Here is an 18,668-nt window from a genome sequence, read left to right as displayed (position 1 = left end):
ATTGGAATGCTATTTTTTAACAAATTGATCATAACCGTTCGTTTTTATTTGAAATATTTTTTAACAAATTAATCATAATCGTTGGTAGAAAATATTCTTTGAATTTCTATATACTTTTATATATAGTATATATAAGTATGAAGTGTAAAGTGAATTATTGTTAGATAAAGTATTAGATAAGATAAAATATTATTAAATTAGAAGATAGGATACAGGTATAAAAGGTGGAATGCAATTTAGGTAAAAAAAAATGACAGATACTTAATTTATCTTAGATCAAATAACTAAGAATTAATATATTTTATAATAATTTGAAAATAAAATAAAAATTTTATGGTTGTGATTTGTACCCATAAAAGTTGAATAAATGATATTGTTAGTACATAATTGAAATTATATTAATAGATAGTGGCATTTTGGAAAAAAAATAATAAATCTTAGTATGGATAATTTTCATTAGCATTAGTGATGTTAACTCTAATAACAACTTTAACATGGGCATTACTCAATATTCACTACTATGTAATGATAGCATATTATCATGCTTTCAAAAAAAATATTTACCAATCAGTGAAATGTCCATGTCAAACCTTACCACATAATAATTTTTATTAAAATTAATGACATATATTAGCAGCAAAAAATTAATTAAAATAAATAATAAAAATTGGGAACCTCATGGCAAGAGCCAAAAAAAAAAAAAAAAAAGTGGCGAGTAAACGGTGCAATTAAAGTATCCCTGAAAAATATTAAAAAAGGAAAAAAAAAAAAAGACCGGTTCAGGACTAATGTGGTGGACCGGGTCTAACGAGTAAAGATTAATCCTAGTCCAACTCGGATTTGACTCGGCCTAAAAGTTGGCTCGAACTCGGAGGGTTCTCCAAATCCTCCTTTTATATGCTTCCTCTTCTTTTATGTTTCATTTGCTTTTCTCTCTCTCTCTCTCTCTCTCTCCCCCCTCTTGCACACGTATACACTCTCTCTCTTCTCTCTCTCTCTCTCTCTCTCTCTCGGAACAACGACATGGGTAGCTGCTACATAGCTTATCGCGATGTGGATGAAGGAGATGAATACGCAAAGCTCATTAGGAGGATGAACCCACCCAGGTATGTTTATGGCTTCTTCTGTTTTTCCTTTTTTTTATTTCTTTTTTTGTTGTTCTTTGGGTGATTTATTGGGTCTATTGATCTTTTCTTGCAGTTTTTTTAATCTGGGTTTTCTTTAATTTTGCTGTTAAAGTTGGTTCTTTTTTCGTTTCTTTTTGGAGTTTTTTGGTTTCATGTGTGGCATGTTTCCTGTAATATTGGATTTGGGCACTCCCCTGTTTTGGTTTTTTTTTAATTTTCTTTTCTTGGTGTTTGATTTGGGTTTATGATGCATGGGATAGAAATATTTTTCTAAATTTCTGCAGTACTTTTTTTTCTTTACTCTGTTTTTTGTATGAGATAGATATTTCGTTTCATCTGATCTTTAGAATTTGCAGTTTTTCTATGTACCTTAGGTTTCTTTACACTGGGATTGGTTTTTATAATTAATTTACTGAAGAAAATAGGGAAAAAAAAACAATCTGAAATTAATGTTCAATTCCTTTGAGTTCTTGCCCAATTTTATTTAACAACCTCTAATTCTTTTTGTTTTCTCCCTTTTTCGCAGGGTTGTGATTGACAATGATGCTTCTGATAATGCAACAGTAATCAGGGTAACTCAAGCTTCTTCTTCAATAATTTCTACTTATTCCTTTTTCTTTTCTTTTTTTTTTGGCCCCAGTAATTTTTCTTTCTTGAAAAAACAAAAATTTACGAAGAAAAGATGGTACCTTTTTATAGAATTATTACTAATTTCATTTTAATTTTCTCTTCAATTAGGTGGTTAGTTCCAACATGCATGGGACTCTTCTTGAAGTAGTCCAAGTGATTACTGATTTGAATCTTATCATCACCAAAGCTTACATTTCCTCAGATTGTGGTTGGTTTATGGATGGTAAGGATATTAAATAACTTAATTCAAAAAAAAAGTATATATAAATATATACAATTCAAACATGAAATGCAATACAATTAACATAATTTTTCCTTGGTATTTTTTGTTCTTTAGTGTTCAATGTGACGGATCAGGAAGGGAATAAAATTCGGGACAAAACAATCATTTCGCAAATACAAGAGGTAACATATTTACCGAAGTTTGCTTGTGACATATTTAAGTGATCAGTAATAATCTAAGCACATCTCAATTCATGTCGAATTTGCAGACACTGGAATCAGATTCTTACTTCTTCCCCGCAATCTGTAACTCGGTCGGCGTGATACCCTCGAAAGAACACACGTCGATCGAGCTAACCGGCACCGACCGGCCCGGGCTATTCTCCGACATAACCGCCGTGCTCACCGATCTCGACTGCAACGTGGTGAACGCCGAGGTGTGGACCCACAATGCCAGGGTTGCGGCGGTGGTGCACGTGACCGATAACCGCACCGCGGAGCCCATCAAAGACCCTGCTAGGCTCTCCACAATCAAAAGGCTCCTCAAAAACGTTCTCGAGGGGGACAGCGAATCTGAAGCCGCGAAAACTTCGGTCTCGATGGACTTGACCCACACTGAGAGGAGGCTGCATCAGATGATGTTCGATGACAGGGACTACGAGAGGGTTTGCGTGGCAGATGATGATCAGAGCTCCTCCACTAGGCCTCAAGTGTTGGCACTGGATTGCCCCGAGAGGGATTATACGGTGATCATACTGAACTCGAAGGATCGACCGAAGCTGTTGTTCGACACGGTTTGTACTCTCACTGATATGAAGTATGTCGTGTTCCACGGAACGGTCGGCACGACAAGTGAAGGAGCATATCAGGTGTTGTGACATGTTCTATATGTGTGTATTGAATGATCAGTAAATTTGATCTTGAAATTGAAATTTGTATCCTTCTTGTTTTCAGGAATACTATATCAGGCATGTTGATGGGCACCCGATAAGTTCTGAGGCCGAAAGGCAGCGCGTGATTCAGTGTCTTGAGGCGGCGATCGAGCGGCGGACTTCAGAGGTATGTAATTTATTTGAGCAACACATCATCTGTTAAGTAGTCAGAACAATAAATTTTGAAAATGTGAACTATATTCTCCGCTGTTTCTCGAAAAATCTTAGCACTACAATAAATTTTTTTTCCAGGAAAGAATGTTACTAAAAGTAGTAATCTTTTGCTGCTGCAGGGATTAGAACTAGAGCTGAGAACCGAGGATCGGGTCGGGCTTCTTTCGGACATCACCAGAATATTCAGAGAGAATGGCCTCACCATAAAAAGAGCTGAGATATCCACAGAATCTGGCAAAGCAGTGGACACATTCTACGTCTCTGATATGTCGGGGAGCCCGGTTGAGTCCAAGACGGTGGAGTCGATTCGGACCCAGATCGGCGAGACCGTCCTAAAAGTGAAGAAAAACTCTGCTTCACCCCCACGATCACCCGATGAATCGACTAACGTGGGCTCTCTCTTCACCAGCTTCTTCAAGGGCCACTCGTTTCAGATTTTTCGGCTGATTCGATCACACTTTTGAGGCCTTTGGAATTATAACATGGCATAGATAATATGTAGAGAATCATTTTGTCATTATACATTACATTCATTACCTGTGTACATACATAAAGAAATAGGATAGGGTAGGTGTCTTATTACTAAAAGCTCTGGAGCTTCTCAAACTGTAAACATATGCTGCAGATTGTGCATTACTTGGTTATCCATTGATGCCATTTTGTTACTTTCAGAACTATTGCAATAAATTCTACATTATACAGTATGTTGACATTTGATTGTTTTTATTGTACTTTTACCACCTGCATCTCTTAACTAAATTGGACCAGATTCACAATTATTGTACTTTAATTTTACACTAAAAAAGAGATCTTATTTCAACAAATGAAAAAGAAGTTGATTAGTAAGATGACCATAATCTTCAAGTGTCCAACTATGTATATACATATTCTACATTTTTCTACACAGATTGTCAAACTTTGGACTTGATAAAGGAAAATAAGATAGCCAACAGTATAATGAAATATGAGGAGTTCTCATTCAAAGAGAATTCCAAATGCACAAGTCAGAGGTCAATGAGGTCACATTCAAAGAAAGAAAATTCAAAGTCCACAAAGGCTTGACAGCTGATTCCCACAGGGCACATAAGAAATGACCTTTTATGTACATGATGATGATGATGATGGATTGGTTTCTGAAACTGCTTGAACATTAATACTTGAGAGTTTGACAACAAATTGTAGGAAACTTTTATTATCGCAAAAAGTTGAAACGAACTTTTTTTCGGAAGTTTCTGTTTTTTCTACGATTTGAAAGATCTGATGAAAATATAAAGTTCTTAGTTGGTACCGTTGTCATCTTTCTAATTTTGAAAACGCAAACTCAGTATGATTGGATGTGTTGACGGATGAAGTTCTCTATTCTTTTTATTGTTGGCCAGCTTTCCCAGCAATCCAGCTGCACATGGAACAACAACATCATAATCATCATCTTCTCTTATTCAGATTAAGAAACTAAAGAAAGTTGCAAATAAGTTTTTCTTTTCTTTTTTTAGTGCCAAATGAAGACACTTCATCGCGTGGAATTTTAGTGTTCTTTAAAAAAGAAAAGGCCAACAATATCAAATGAGGCCTACACTTGCTCATTTGAACAGGTTAATTAATCGTATAGTATTTAGAAAAGCTCAAGCGTGATCAAATAAACTCTTAAACTGGCATATTTCAAGCCCATCCGCCTAAACCGGTTTCAGGCAGAGTTTCTACTGGGCTTATATTTCATCATATGGCCTGGCCCAGCCCATATTTTGGGCCGGGCCCAAACCCTAACTGGACCTATTATTAGGTCAGGCCTTGTTCTTGTCCATATTAACCCAAGTCGAATTCTAATGTCTGGTTTGCAAGTGGCTTTACTTTATCCATAAAAGTTTTCAAGTATTTTCCTGGAACCTCTTTCTAGTGTCTCCACACCCTCACACATTTGGTTTGCATGATGTTGTCCCATGAACTACCAAAGCTTTTCTCTTTTTTTTTTTTTTCTTTTTCTTTTCTTTTGTTTTTCTGATTTTTTTTATATTATTATGTCAAATATTATATTTTTTAAGTTTGCCTGTAGGCTCTACCGCGCGAATCCCCTAGTACACCATATGATTATTTTTTTTTTCACCGAAATTTTTTTTCATAGTTTTACGTGGAACCAAACACACTCTAAACCATTAAGTGTAGGCTTCTTCTAGAGATAAAAAATTGAGTAATGCTTCTATACGTGTTATTTTTCAACACCATTCATTCATTTTTATTTAAAGGCTCAGATTAATTTTTTAAAAATTGTAACATACAATAACATATCACTTTGAGAAAAGTACTGATTATCATGTACCCCAAAAGTATTATCAAATCTCTCCACCTTCCTTGTTTCCTTTTTCTCCCTCTACCTTTCCTCTTTATCCATAGTAAAGATGTAAAGAGGTTGGATTCGGGATGTATTTTTAAAAACCTGAACTTGAATCTAACTTTTCAAACCTGAAACCCGAACCCAAACCCAAATATGAGGAATTTTAGAAAATCATATTAACACTTGTACCCGTCGTAAAATCCAAAATCCAAACCCCTAACCCAAACCCCGAAAATTCGAACCCGAAACATTATTTCTCTTCGGGTTTGGATTTGGTTTTAAGTTTCAAATTTTTGGTCAGATATGGATTTTTGAAACCTGTCAATTTTGAAAAAAGGTTTGCGAACGATAGTTGGGTTCGAATTTGGGTCTTTAACCATTTTTTTTTCAGACCAATAATCTTAATCTTTTTAATCATTACATCTAAAATTTTGTTTTAAAATTTTTATCATCTCGAACAGTTAAAATATCATTATATTTAAAACGTCTATTATCTCTAACGGTTCTAAATTATTATTAATATCATTCACTTTAGTGTGTTGAACTACGAAACTTGACAGAACAGATTACGATCTGGTCGATTGAATCAATTATCTCAATCTAATTTTTAAACTATTGATACTAATTTAATTAAAATGAATAATACAAATTAATAAGCTAATTACAAACCAAAAGGTAATAAACTAAAATTTTAAAAATCGACTAAAAGTTGAAAAATTTTAAGGGTAAAAGTCAAAATCAACTTAATAAATCCAATCAATTAGACTGATCAATTTTATAACATATACAAATAGCCTAGATTTATTCCATATAAATTTGTTTAATTTATCTACATTTCAAATTTTGTTTATTATGATAAAACTTTATGGTGGAGATTTGTATAAGCTTAAATTTTAAATTATATAGTCTATTTTTATTTATTAATAAGTTCCAATTGTACTATACTATTTATATTTATAGAAGGTTTTTATATACTTTTTAGATTCTGAACATCAAATTTGTTTTCATTAAATTATAATACATGATTTAATTATTTAAAAAAATCAGTTTTTACTATTAAAATTAGAATTAATTATGTCCATACAATTCTATTCTAAGATAAATTTGAATTTATACCCTATATTCCTAATCAATTACCCACATTCATTTTTTTAAAAAAAATTGTAATACAAAATTAATCTCTAAACTAGAAAAGTTCTAAAATATTTTTAAACGTATTAATATGTTGAATTTAAATACTTACCCGCATTCAATTTTTTTTCAAAATTAGTGATACAAAATTAATGTCTAAATTAGAGGAATTCAAAATTTTCTTAAGCATATTAAATATGTTGAATTTAAATATTTACCAATATTATAAATTTTTTAAAGAATGATACCAAATTAATGTCTAAAGTAGAGGATTTAAAATTTTTTTTAAAATATATTAAATGCGTTGAATTTAAATTTTTAGCTTGTATAATTCTATTCTAGGAATAAATTTGAATTATACCCCATATTCCTAATCAGTTACCACATTCAAACTTTTTTAAATAGTGATACAAAATTAATATCTAAATTAGAAAAATTCTAAATTTTTTTAATCATATTAAATATGCTGAATTTAAATATTTACCCACGTTCAAATATGTTTAAATTAGTGATACAAAATTAATGTCTAAACTAGTTGAATTTAAATATTAATTACCAACATTACAAGTTCTTTTAAACAGCGGTACATAATTAATGTCTACAGTAGAAAATTTCTAAATTTACAACACATTAAATACGTTAAATTTAAATAGTGCTAAAAAAAATTATAATATATTAAATACATTGAATTTAAATAGTGCTACAAAACATTAAAATTTTTTTTTACCAACATTCAATTTTTTTTATTTTTGTGACACAAAATTAATATCTAAACTAGAAGAATTTAAAGTTTCTTAAACAAATTAAATATGTTGAGATCACTATTATCAACATTAAATTTGTCAAAATAGTAATACAAACTTTCTCTTATTTAAATTTAAATTCAACATATTTAATATTAAATATTTAAATTCAACATATTTAGAAATATTACTATTTCTAAAATTTCTAAAATTTAAATTAATGCCTAAATTAAAAGATTTCTAAAATTCCTAGAATTAATNAATAATATTAATATATATAATAAAAAATATATTAAATATTTTTTTTTTTTTCCTTTCAACCAAACAACCGTCACGGAAAACTATTTTTTTTTCCTATAAACAAAAAAAAAACAACGTAAAACTTTTTTCCTACCGAAAATTTTTTTTTCACCGAAAATTTTTTTTCCACAGTTTTACGTGGAACCAAACACACCCTAAGTAACTTTAGTAAGAATCTTTGCAAGAATGGAAAAGGTGAAGAAATGTGGAGCATACTCGGGGCACTTCTAGAGATAAAAAATTGAGTAGTGCTTCCATACATGTTATTTTTTCGATACCATTTATTTATTTTTATTTAACAGCTTAGATAATTATTTTAAAAATTATGACATACAATAGCAGGTCACTTAATTTGAGAAAAGTACCGATTACCAGGTACCCCAAAGAGAAATATTTTAATCTTTTAATACATAAATAATTTAGTAATCTATCTTTACTGTATTATCAAATCTCTCTACTTTTTTGTTTTCTTTTTTCCCTCTACCTTTCCACTTTATCCATAGTAGAGATGTAAAGAGGTTGGATTCGGGATGTATTTTCAAAAACCTGAACCTGAATCCGACTTTTCAAATCCGAAACTCAAACCCAAACCCAAATATGAGGAATTTTAAAATATCATATTAACACTTGTATCCGACTTAAAATCTAAAACCCAAACCCCTAACCCGAACCCCGAAAATCCGAACCCGAAACATTATTTCTCTTCAGGTTTGGATTTGGTTTTGAGTTTCGAATTTTTGGTCATATATGAATTTTTCAAACCTGTCAATTTTGAAAAAGTTTTGTGAACGATAGTTGGGTTCGAATTTGGGTCTTTAACCAATTTTTTTAGACCAATAATCTTAATCTTTTTAATCTTTACATCTAAAATTTTGTTTTAAATTTCTATCATCTTGAACAGTTAAAGTATTATTATATTTAAAACGTCTATTATCTCTAACGGTTCTAAATTATTCTTAACATCATTCATTTTAGTGGGTTGAACTAAGAAACTTGACAGAACAGATTACGGTCTAGTCAATTGAATAAATTATTTCAATCTAATTTTTAAATTATTGATACTAATTTAATTAAAATGAATAATACAAATTAATAAGCTAACTACAAACCAAAAGGTAATAAACTAAAATTTTAAAAATCGACTAAAAGTTGAAATATTTTAAGGGTAAAAGTCAAAATCAACTTAATAAATCCAATCAATTAGACTGATCAATTTTATAACATATACAAATAGTCTAGATTTATTCCATATAAATTTGTTTAATTTATATACATTTCAAATTTTGTTTATTATAATAAAACTTTATGGTGGAGATTTGTATAAGCTTAAAATTTAAATTATATAGTCTATTTTTATTTATTAATAAGTTCCAATTGTACTATACTATTTATATTTATAGGAGGTTTTTAAATACTTTTTAGGTTTTGAGCATCAAATTTATTTTTCATTAAATTATAATACATGATTTAATTATTTAAAAAATCAGTTTTTACTATTAAAATTAGAATTAATTTAGTCCATACAATTCTATTCTAAGATAAATTTGAATTTATACCCTATATTCCTAAATTTGTGGGGTACTCCACCTGTACCAATTATAGAAATTAACTAGTAAGAAAAATTCACATTAATTCCTCTTTATAATAAGCTTTAAATTTGTCATTAATCTTTCAATATTTGTTGATGGATTGAATATAGTATATATATACACCAAAAAATGCTTGGATGATAAGTTGTCTTAACAAATAAAGGGTATATAGAATATTGTACTACAAAATTTGTTTTCCAAGTTTAGTAAATTAGATTTTCTGCCACACCATTGAGAGAACAATACATTCCCCTATGAAAAAATAAATAGAAACAAAATATTGTGATATATTGCTATAGATTATGTTTCCTTCTGATACAAAATTTAAGTACCTTCCATAAAAGTAGATGAATTAGTGGGCTAATATTTTCCTATATAAACTTTTCATATCCCATGTAACACAAGGCAAATAATAAATCGAAAATATGACAATCATTGCCAAGCTATTTTCTGCTTCTCTTATTCTTTTTTGCATTTTTACAACAGGTTCTCCCTCCTTCTCCTATATGCATGTTTATTCTCTCTCTTAGATCTTCTGATATAAAATATACCCCAAAGATAAGAGGGTTTGTGAATATTAAAAATTGGAGCTCCATTTTAAGCTTCTGTTTTTGCTACAATAAAAACTCGTTTAAAAATATTTTTGTAAAAAATAAACATATATTACTATTTATTTGGAATAATTCTCTATATTAAATCAACAGACTCCAACTAGACCAAACTGCCTAATAATCATCTACTAAGTTATAATCCTAAATGCAAATAAACACCCTTTTCTTTTTAATGTTTTTTTTTTTCAGGTTTTGCGCAATGCACACTATCAAACATCATAGTATCTCAATCCAAAACTGGGAAAATAGTGGAGGGAAAACCTGAATATGAAGTGGTGGTGAGCAACAACTGCATATGCTCTCAATCAGAGGTACGGGTGGATTGTAAAGGATTCAGCATTCGTCGAGGACGTCGATCCGAACGTGTTCCGTCAGGACGGTGATGATCGGTGCACCGTTCACAACGGCCTACCGGTGTTTGAGGACGATCCGATCAAGTTTAACTACGCTTGGGAGAATCCATACCCGTTGAAACCTGCGAGTTCGCAGATCAATTGTTCTTGAGATTGAAATATGGATTTTGTTTTTAGTTATTGAATGGAAAAGAATAATGTTATCTTTGCATGAACTCTCTCCTTATGTTAAGACTAGAAAAATTTATTCGCTTGCACATTTAATTATAAAATGTGTAAAACTCGTCAGAATTATGGATCATTTTGATTTCACTGTTTAATTCTTCAAAGTATTTTATTTTAATACCATACCTTTCATTCATTTAATGATGCTTTTGATACAATATTTCAATTGATATTTTAATAAATTTATAGTTATATAAATTGTATAAATATACTAATTAAATTCATAAATATAAACGAATTATTCAAAATTTGGCATTTAAAAATTATTTTTTTTGAGAGAGAAAGGTAGCACGTTACCCGCTTCATTCATATAGAAAATGAATTCAGCTACAGAAGTTGAGACAACTCGGCCTCGAGTAAGATACAAGCCACTATACTGAAAAATAAAATAAAAAAATTAATAATAACAAATTAAAAAATAAAATAAAGAAAGTAAATAAAATTAAAAAGTAAAACTAAAAAAGAGTTCACTTAGTGAAAATCAGCATTTAGAAATTATTAACATGCCCAAATCAAATAAATTAAAAGATTAGAAGACAAAATCAAACATTTCAAAGATTGGATAGTTGTGCAAACTGGGAGATTGTTAAATAAAATCTATACATATCTTACCCCTGAAACTATTATTAAAAATATTAATAAAATTTTTTAAAAACCAACAAGCTCAAAGGATGTGTTTGTTTTATCAAAAACTGACAGCACGTAAGTGGTTTCAATCATAAATACTCATTTCGTTGTTTGATTTTAATGGAATTTCACTTTCAATAAAAAATCAAAATTTTTGGAGTATCGTAATTAATTTTTACTAGTTCCAAACCTAAATAAATTATAAGAAAAATGATAAAAAAATATAAAGTATTATTTATTTTTTTGCTCCTTGGGCTTTCAAAGTCACTCGTTTTTATTTACTTTCTACGAAATAAAAAACAGAATTAAAAAAGCTTCGGTTCTACAGTTAAAATACAAACAAGTAATAAAAAAAAACTACTTTTTGTCCGAATTCTAGTTCAGAGGTCCGAACGTCCACTTCAAGCTCAACCTGACCTACACAACCTTCATGGCCGCTAGAAATTCTACACTGTCGTACTTGCACGGCTTCATTAATAACAAATCACTCGTATTTTTTTTTTTCCAAATAAAAGCATAATAAAATTATTTTCTTACAATTATGATGGAATATATATAAATATATTTTAAAATAAGATATTTGATTGATTTGGTACGCCACGTCAGTAATATACTCCGTTGCATCAGTTGTATTCTAGAATATTTCCAAGGCCGCCGCTGCGCGCCGCCTCGCCGGCACCGTCCTCGCAGCGTCCAAGCCCTCGCGCTCCTCCCCCTTCCCCTCCCTCGACCAAACCCTCCGCCACCTCCTCCCCCCGGACCTCTCCCCCTCTCTCGTCGCCGCCGCGATCGACCCGCATCTCCTCCGCCGCCGCCCCCTCGCCGCCGCGCTCTTCCGCTGCGCCGTGCGCCGCCCCGGCTTCGCCCCGGACCCCGACCCCTACCACGCCCTCCTCAGCTCCCTCTCCCTCCCCCCTCCGCGCCCCCGCGCCCGCCCCATCCTCTCCCTCCTCGCCCACGCGCGCGCGCGCCGCGTCCCCCTCCTCCCCGCCTCCTACCACCTCGCCGTCGCCGCGCTCCTCGCCTCCGACGCGCCCCGCGAGGCCCTCGCCCTCTTCGACCTCGCCACTTCCGACGCCGCCGCCGACCTCCCCGGCGACCTCTACAACTCCCTGCTCGCCGCCGCAAGCGACTCCCTAGCGATCGCCCGCAAGGTGTTCGACAGAATGCTTGAAAGAGGCGTCGCGTTTAAAGATGTCGGCTTTGGTTGTTTTATTGGTAAATTATGTAGATCGGAGGTATTAGGTGAGGTTTTAGGTTTGGTGGATAAAATTAAAGCACGAACCGAAGGGATTAATGGGTCGATTATGGCCGCTTTGATTGTGGACGGGCTTTGTCGCACGGGACGGATAGAAGAGGCATGGAGGGCTCTAGGGGAGCTGAGGATGAGAGGGTGGAAACCTGATTTTATCGCGTATAGGATTGTTTCGGAAGGGTTTAGGTTGGCGGATAGGAAGGACGAAACGGCGACCATACTGAAGCAAAAGAGGAAGTTGGGGGTGGCGCCAAGGGAAAATGATTACAAGGATTTCATTCTTTCGTTGGTGTCTGAGAGCAGGATTCATGAGGCGAAGGATATCGGCGAAGCCATTGTTTTGGGCGATTTTCCAATCGAGGTTGATGTGCTTAATGCATTGATCGGATCGGTCTCGGCCGTTGATGTTGACTCTGCATTGTTGTTTTGCAATTACATGATCGAAAAGGAGAAATTTCCGAGCCTTAAAGCGCTAGGTAACTTTAGTAAGAATCTTTGCAAGAATGGAAAAGGTGAAGAAATGTGGAGCATACTTGGGGCACTTTTAGATGAGGGGTTTTTCGCAAGTGTTGACCAGTACCATGTGGCGGTATCATTCTTATGCGAAGCCGGAAAAGTTAGGGAGGCATATGATGTACTTAAGGAGATGAAAAAGAAAGGTTTAGATCCAGATATTTCGTCTTATAATTCTTTGATCGAAGCTTGTTGTAGAGACGACCTTCTTCGACCGGCTAAGAAGTTGTGGGATGAGATGTTCATCAATGGCTGCTGTGCAAATTTACAAACTTATAACATACTTATTGGGAAGTTTTTGGAAGTAGGCGAGGTTGAAGAGGCCCTGCGCCTATTTCACCTCATGTTCGGGAGGGGAGTGAGTCCAGATAAAGTCACATACACAATGCTCATTTCTATGCTGTGCCGAGAAAAGAGGTCACAGCAGGCTATTGAGATCTTTAACAAGTCCGTGGATCAAGATGCGAAGCTTGCTAGTGTAATTTTGAGTACATTAATCCTTTCACTTTGCAAAGAAGGTATGCCCTTCAACATGGATAGTTTATCATTGTTTTTTCGCGTTATACTTTCCTCATTAGGAATTCTATAGCAAAATTGGGTAATTCAGTTTGTGTTAATATACTATTGTGTATCTGCTATTTTTGTTCTTTTGCTTTCTCTATCAATTTCTTTGCTACCCCAAAAGGAAAAACTATTGTAACCATAATTCTGCATACCAAATCAGTTTCACTTGCACAAGTTATTACATTCTATTGTATTACTAACTACCTGAGTATTTAAATTGTTTTTCTGATCATGTATCAAAAGTTAAAGCTTTACCTTGAGTCAAATTTACCTTTTTTAACTAATGATTCAGATATGAAAAAAAAAAAAAAAAAAAACTCCCCAAGTCAACAGTTTTGACCTTTCATTCTAGTCTGATATCACAACCAAAAATTTTGATTATTTTAATGACTGACTGGTCTTATAACTTTCATGGCAAGTCTCTCTCTCACTCTCCCTCTCCCTCTCTCTCTCTCTCTCATCTGATTTTGTTGTGGGCAAGAATTGGAACCAATTTGTGGAGGGCTGAAACCAACTTGATAGGTATTCAATGATAATAATGATTTTCAAATCCCTAGAATGTTAGACCAAGTCATTGTCGAACATGATTCTAGGTATCATATGCAAGACATAGTTATGGACTTATCGGTTTTGATTACTTAATAGTACAGCTAACTTGAAGGCATGAGATGTATAGAGGATAGGTTAAATTTATAGATGGCCGCTACATACATATGACATAGTAATGTCCTGCAAATTTGATATGTAAATCTAAAATTCTCTCAATTTTTTTTTACGGATTTATTCTATTTTACCATCCAGGAAATTTGGTGGCAGCTTCTGATGTTCTATCTAGTGTTCCTTCACATATTGAGAACTGTGATTCACATGTCATTCTGTTAAAGAGCCGAACAGATGCCGGAGAAGTTGAGATGGCTATTGAACACATAAAATGGATCAGAAATAACTGTGGCTTTAAACTACAGAAGACATTAAGCGAACTTATGGCTTCTCTTTCTACCACTCCCAACTTTGAATCAGTTCTGAAATTGCTTCAAGGGATGCATGCTGAGGGCCTCCTTTTTGATGATGGTCCATGGATGAATTTGTTGGGAGATCATTATGCATGAACAATATATTTTATATTCAGCTTCCTGATATCATCAGCCAGGTAATATAGACGAGTACTCACACACCTTAATTATTCATCATACCAAAATCTTAAGGTTACATCTGTCAATTACTCAACTATGCTTATTATGTTGAAATCTTTGTTGGATACATAATGGTATGCTTGCTTTTCATATCTGTTGATCCTATAATTGCTATACTATTCTCTTTGTATTATCTTACCATTTTGTAGCATTTTATCCCCGTTTTTGGAGTTTGTCATCCATGTTCTATAAAAAAGGTGCTTTATTGTTCCCATAGAAACAATCATGAGTTCTGAATGTCAAAATAATAAACAGAAGTGTAAGTTACCTTACTTTTGCTCTTTTACCTGAATGTCATATCTAATTTACAGCAGTTATGTAGAGCTCTAGCTTGGAGTTTCTTCTCTATGTTCTTACCCTATACACAATGAACTGCCTTGCTTACTGAAATAGATTACCCGACTTGTACCCTTGGACATGATACGGACATCACCACCCTGAAATAGTGTGAATTAAGTCATATTAAGTTTCATCCATATTTTTCTCTGAATATAGTGCATGATAATTTCAGCTATTCCCTATTATCATCCTTATCCTTTTTAATTTTTTTTTTAAAATTTTTTCCTGAAGGGCTGCAGCACGAGGAGTTCTGAAAAGGTCACCCTCCCATAGTGTTCTTGCCCAAGCACAACGAATTCAGAGTTCTGATCGGCTCTGTTGCTTCAATGCTGTTACGAGGACACTCAATCACTTTCATTTGGAATACAACTTCGACTTGCAAATAATTCGGTGTTCCGATAAGCTTTGTTGCTTCATGTGCTGGTATGTGGACATTCAATCACTTTCATTTGGAATACAACTTCGACTTTTGACTGTGTAATGAAAGTTAGTTTTTTTTTTCCAAATGGTCTATTATGACATTATGACTGCTCTATCTTTCAGTGCGTCAATCTCCACCTAGAAATGGTAATCAGATAGCCTGAATATCTCGTCGGTGTCGGCATAACAAGATGAGACAGGTTTCATCTAGGCTTGCCACCACAACATTTAACTGGTGCTCTTCTTATGTACAATATCATTTTGCAGTTTGGCTGGTAACTACATTATTTATGTATTTTTGGTTAGCATACAATTTATGAATCTTGAGATATTTTGTCTAACAAATCCACTTTTAACTTTTAATGTGGACAAATTATGGTTGAAAGCTTAGTTTACTGATCCTGGGTTGGTTAGTACTACTGTAATCATCTATTTGTTGGCTTGTGACTGCTTTCTGCCTTGTTAGCTCATGCTCATATTCCCAAGGACTCGTGATACATGGGTTAGGTCTAACCAATGACAATTAGATTTAGCAATAATGTTTTCAAATGTGTCAATTAATTTATAATTAATAATAATGCTTTTAAATATGTCAATTAATTTAAATATCGTAGTCTAGTGCTAGGGCTTATTAAATACTGCATTGACTTATTAAATACTGCATTGACTTATTAAATAATTGGCTAGATCAATTTTTTCTTGACTCCATAGAATTTGATTTGTTAGTTATGTCCAAAGATTGCTAAACAGGAAAAGTTATCGCTCAGGAAAAATGAATTAGCATGGCCACCTTAATCATATTCTTGTGAAAATCTTCATATTCCCTGTTGATCCATAATATTCATAATCCCATGTGAATCACCATTTTGTTGGAATCATTTTAGTGTTGGTATTTGTCTCAATATTTGTCGAAGAACTTTAGTCACCTGACTGAACTTATTCATGCTTTTTGACCCAACATTTGTCATTCTCTCTCCTTTCCTCCCTCACTCTCTCTCATGAACAAGATTCATTTTGAACAGTTTTTATAAAATTACTCTCTTAGCAGCTCTCTGGTAGTGGGTACTCCAATTGAGATGTAGACTTAGGTATGAAAACGATGATGGAAATTAATAATTTAGAAAGACTAACTAGCTTTTGGGAAAGAAGACTTAAGTTTGTTGGTGGAGGAGGTAAAGAGAGTGGAAAGGGAGTTCAAACATGAATGAGACAAGATGAGTGGACTGACTTAAAGACTTCAGTTGTGGTCTGAGTTCTAGGAAGTGTCATTTTCTTTGTGTTTCCTTTGTATGGGCCCAGATTTAATTCGTTGGCATGTTCCTTTCAAAATTCTTAATTTCATTTAGACTTGGAATAATTGTTTTGGGAAAAAGATATTTTGTACATGACCTGCAAGGAAATTTCTGTTTATCTTCTTAGAGAAATGTAAGGCATGGGTCTAATACAAAAGGGAAAGTTACTTTCAAATGGGAACTTATAGGAAACTAAGGAGTAGGTACTCTTTTAGGAGGTTTGGTAGTTGTTAGTGGGAACATTTCTGCAGAGAATATTCCATGTCTCATGTCTATACCGATAACACTGTAGGCGTTAATAGGTTGGATTATATCCATATCCATAGAGGATCTGAAATCATATTTGATAAATTATCGGGTGCAAGTATCCAACTAAGAAACTCATTAAACCAAAGATATAGAATCAGGTTTAGGTCTAGTGAGTTTTAGCAAATCCAAAAACCAGACTTAGTCCGAATTGATAAGCTATTAAATCCAATTTGTTAAGATCGGGACAAGAAATTTTGGGTCAGATATAATCTGTTCATCGGGTTATGAGGCCTGATCACACCCTTAACCAAGATGTGTAGGGTGCAAAAAGAAGGAAATGATTTGTACTGTAGAGCAAATAATATGTGCTTATCTTTGAGCTCCAATTTCCTTGATGTTACATGGAGATTCTGGACGTTGACTAGTCCTCCTTTTGTAATGTAAACATTTCTCGATTTGACTAATCAGTCAAAAAATCCAAACAGATTCCTATCTCCATAACTACGAAGGATAAGAGCCACATCAACATCTATGTAGGACATGCATCTTGTATAAATACCTAGTAGAAGAGGCTCCAGTAAGCACCTAGAAATTAAGAAGCCACATATTAACCATGGCACATGCTCTTAAACTCCTCTTTGCTCTCCTCCTCTGCATCTTTGTACAAGGTATCCCTCATAACTTATCTCCATTTTATTGATGCTCGGTTCAATTTCCATAAAAACTTCTCTATTTTGAGAAGCAGCTGTCAAGTTTCTTAGCAATAGAAGCTCGAAAGTGACACTTTTGCTTTTGATGTAGTAGGAGGCTCAAATAGAAGTTGTGCATGAACTTATTTGTTATTCGTCTTTTTGTTTTTGTTTTTGTTTTTGTTTTTTTTTGTTAAGCTCTTTTGTCATAAGGTATAATTGCGTTTGTTTTAAATTTTGAACTAGGTAAGAGCGACCCTTGTGCTCTCTCGAGCATTGAGGTTCAGCAGACGAACACGGGACAGATGGCAGGCTATGATCCGGTATTTGAGGTGGAGGTGAAGAATGGATGCAGATGCTCAGTGGCACACGTTTACCTGTACTCTCTGGGATTTGCGAGCTCAACGCCCGTCGACCCATCACTATTCCGGCAGGACGGGGTCGGCTACCTCGTGAACAATGGGCAGAGCATCGCGAGTGGTGCATCCGTGAAGTTCCGTTATGCATGGGATAGGGCTTTTCAGATGGGTCCTGTGAAGATGCAGGTTGAATGCTGATGAAGAATAATAGTAAAGACGACGACAACGACGACGACGATGATTATGATAATTGCAGTAGCTGTTGTTAGAAGTAACTAGAGTTGCAGTAGAAAGTTGAAAAGTCTGGTGTGCAAGGTTTTCGGATGCAATATAGTCTCATTAATGGTATAAGTGGGTCATGGCATCTTATGTTCTACATAATAACTAGAGTTGCAATATAGTCTTATTAACTAGAGTTGCAATATAGTCTTATTAACTAGAGTTGCAATATAGTCTTATTAATGCAATATCATGGCATCTTATGTTCTACATAATCGAATGAATATGAGAACAAAACTTGGGTTACGTATCATAGTCTTTTTTGGTTTTGTAATTAATGGTATAAGTGGGTCATTATGTAAAAAAGAAAAATTGTGAATGATAACTCCAGGGAGATTGAGATGTCGTATAAACGCTTTATTCCTTCGGAATTTCGGTCTCTCCTCTCTCTTTCTATTCTGCAAGATTGGATGCCAAACAGTCGTAGCACATGCGTTGAAGATTCATAGTATGAACGTCGTGATATGTTAGCTCCAGATTAGTGTTATGCTCGCGTATTCGGATATATGATATATTTTTAGAA

At 33.8% G+C, this 18,668-nt stretch overlaps 3 protein-coding genes across 3 annotated transcripts; all 3 read left to right on the top strand.

Annotated features, from left to right (window-relative positions):
• Window positions 931–3,795, top strand: LOC109723596 (ACT domain-containing protein ACR6-like). The gene is made up of 7 exons (XM_020252028.1): window positions 931–1,106; window positions 1,654–1,699; window positions 1,866–1,980; window positions 2,095–2,162; window positions 2,249–2,848; window positions 2,934–3,038; window positions 3,205–3,795. The coding sequence occupies exons 1-7, from the start codon at window positions 1,024–1,026 to the stop codon at window positions 3,547–3,549; spliced, it is 1,362 nt and encodes a 453-aa protein (XP_020107617.1). The 5' UTR covers window positions 931–1,023; the 3' UTR covers window positions 3,550–3,795.
• On the top strand, window positions 11,424–18,516 carry LOC109723371 (pentatricopeptide repeat-containing protein At5g14080). Its single transcript, XM_020251708.1, has 7 exons — window positions 11,424–11,483; window positions 11,632–13,279; window positions 14,127–14,475; window positions 15,089–15,280; window positions 15,401–15,552; window positions 17,304–17,486; window positions 17,754–18,516. The coding sequence occupies exons 1-3, from the start codon at window positions 11,424–11,426 to the stop codon at window positions 14,432–14,434; spliced, it is 2,016 nt and encodes a 671-aa protein (XP_020107297.1). The 3' UTR covers window positions 14,435–14,475; window positions 15,089–15,280; window positions 15,401–15,552; window positions 17,304–17,486; window positions 17,754–18,516.
• On the top strand, window positions 17,432–18,064 carry LOC109723370 (TPD1 protein homolog 1-like). The gene is made up of 2 exons (XM_020251707.1): window positions 17,432–17,486; window positions 17,754–18,064. The coding sequence occupies exons 1-2, from the start codon at window positions 17,432–17,434 to the stop codon at window positions 18,062–18,064; spliced, it is 366 nt and encodes a 121-aa protein (XP_020107296.1).

Source organism: Ananas comosus, linkage group 17 (assembly GCF_001540865.1).
Source record: "Ananas comosus cultivar F153 linkage group 17, ASM154086v1, whole genome shotgun sequence".
Lineage (NCBI taxonomy): Eukaryota > Viridiplantae > Streptophyta > Magnoliopsida > Poales > Bromeliaceae > Ananas > Ananas comosus.
This window is presented reverse-complemented; position numbering and strand designations above follow the sequence as displayed.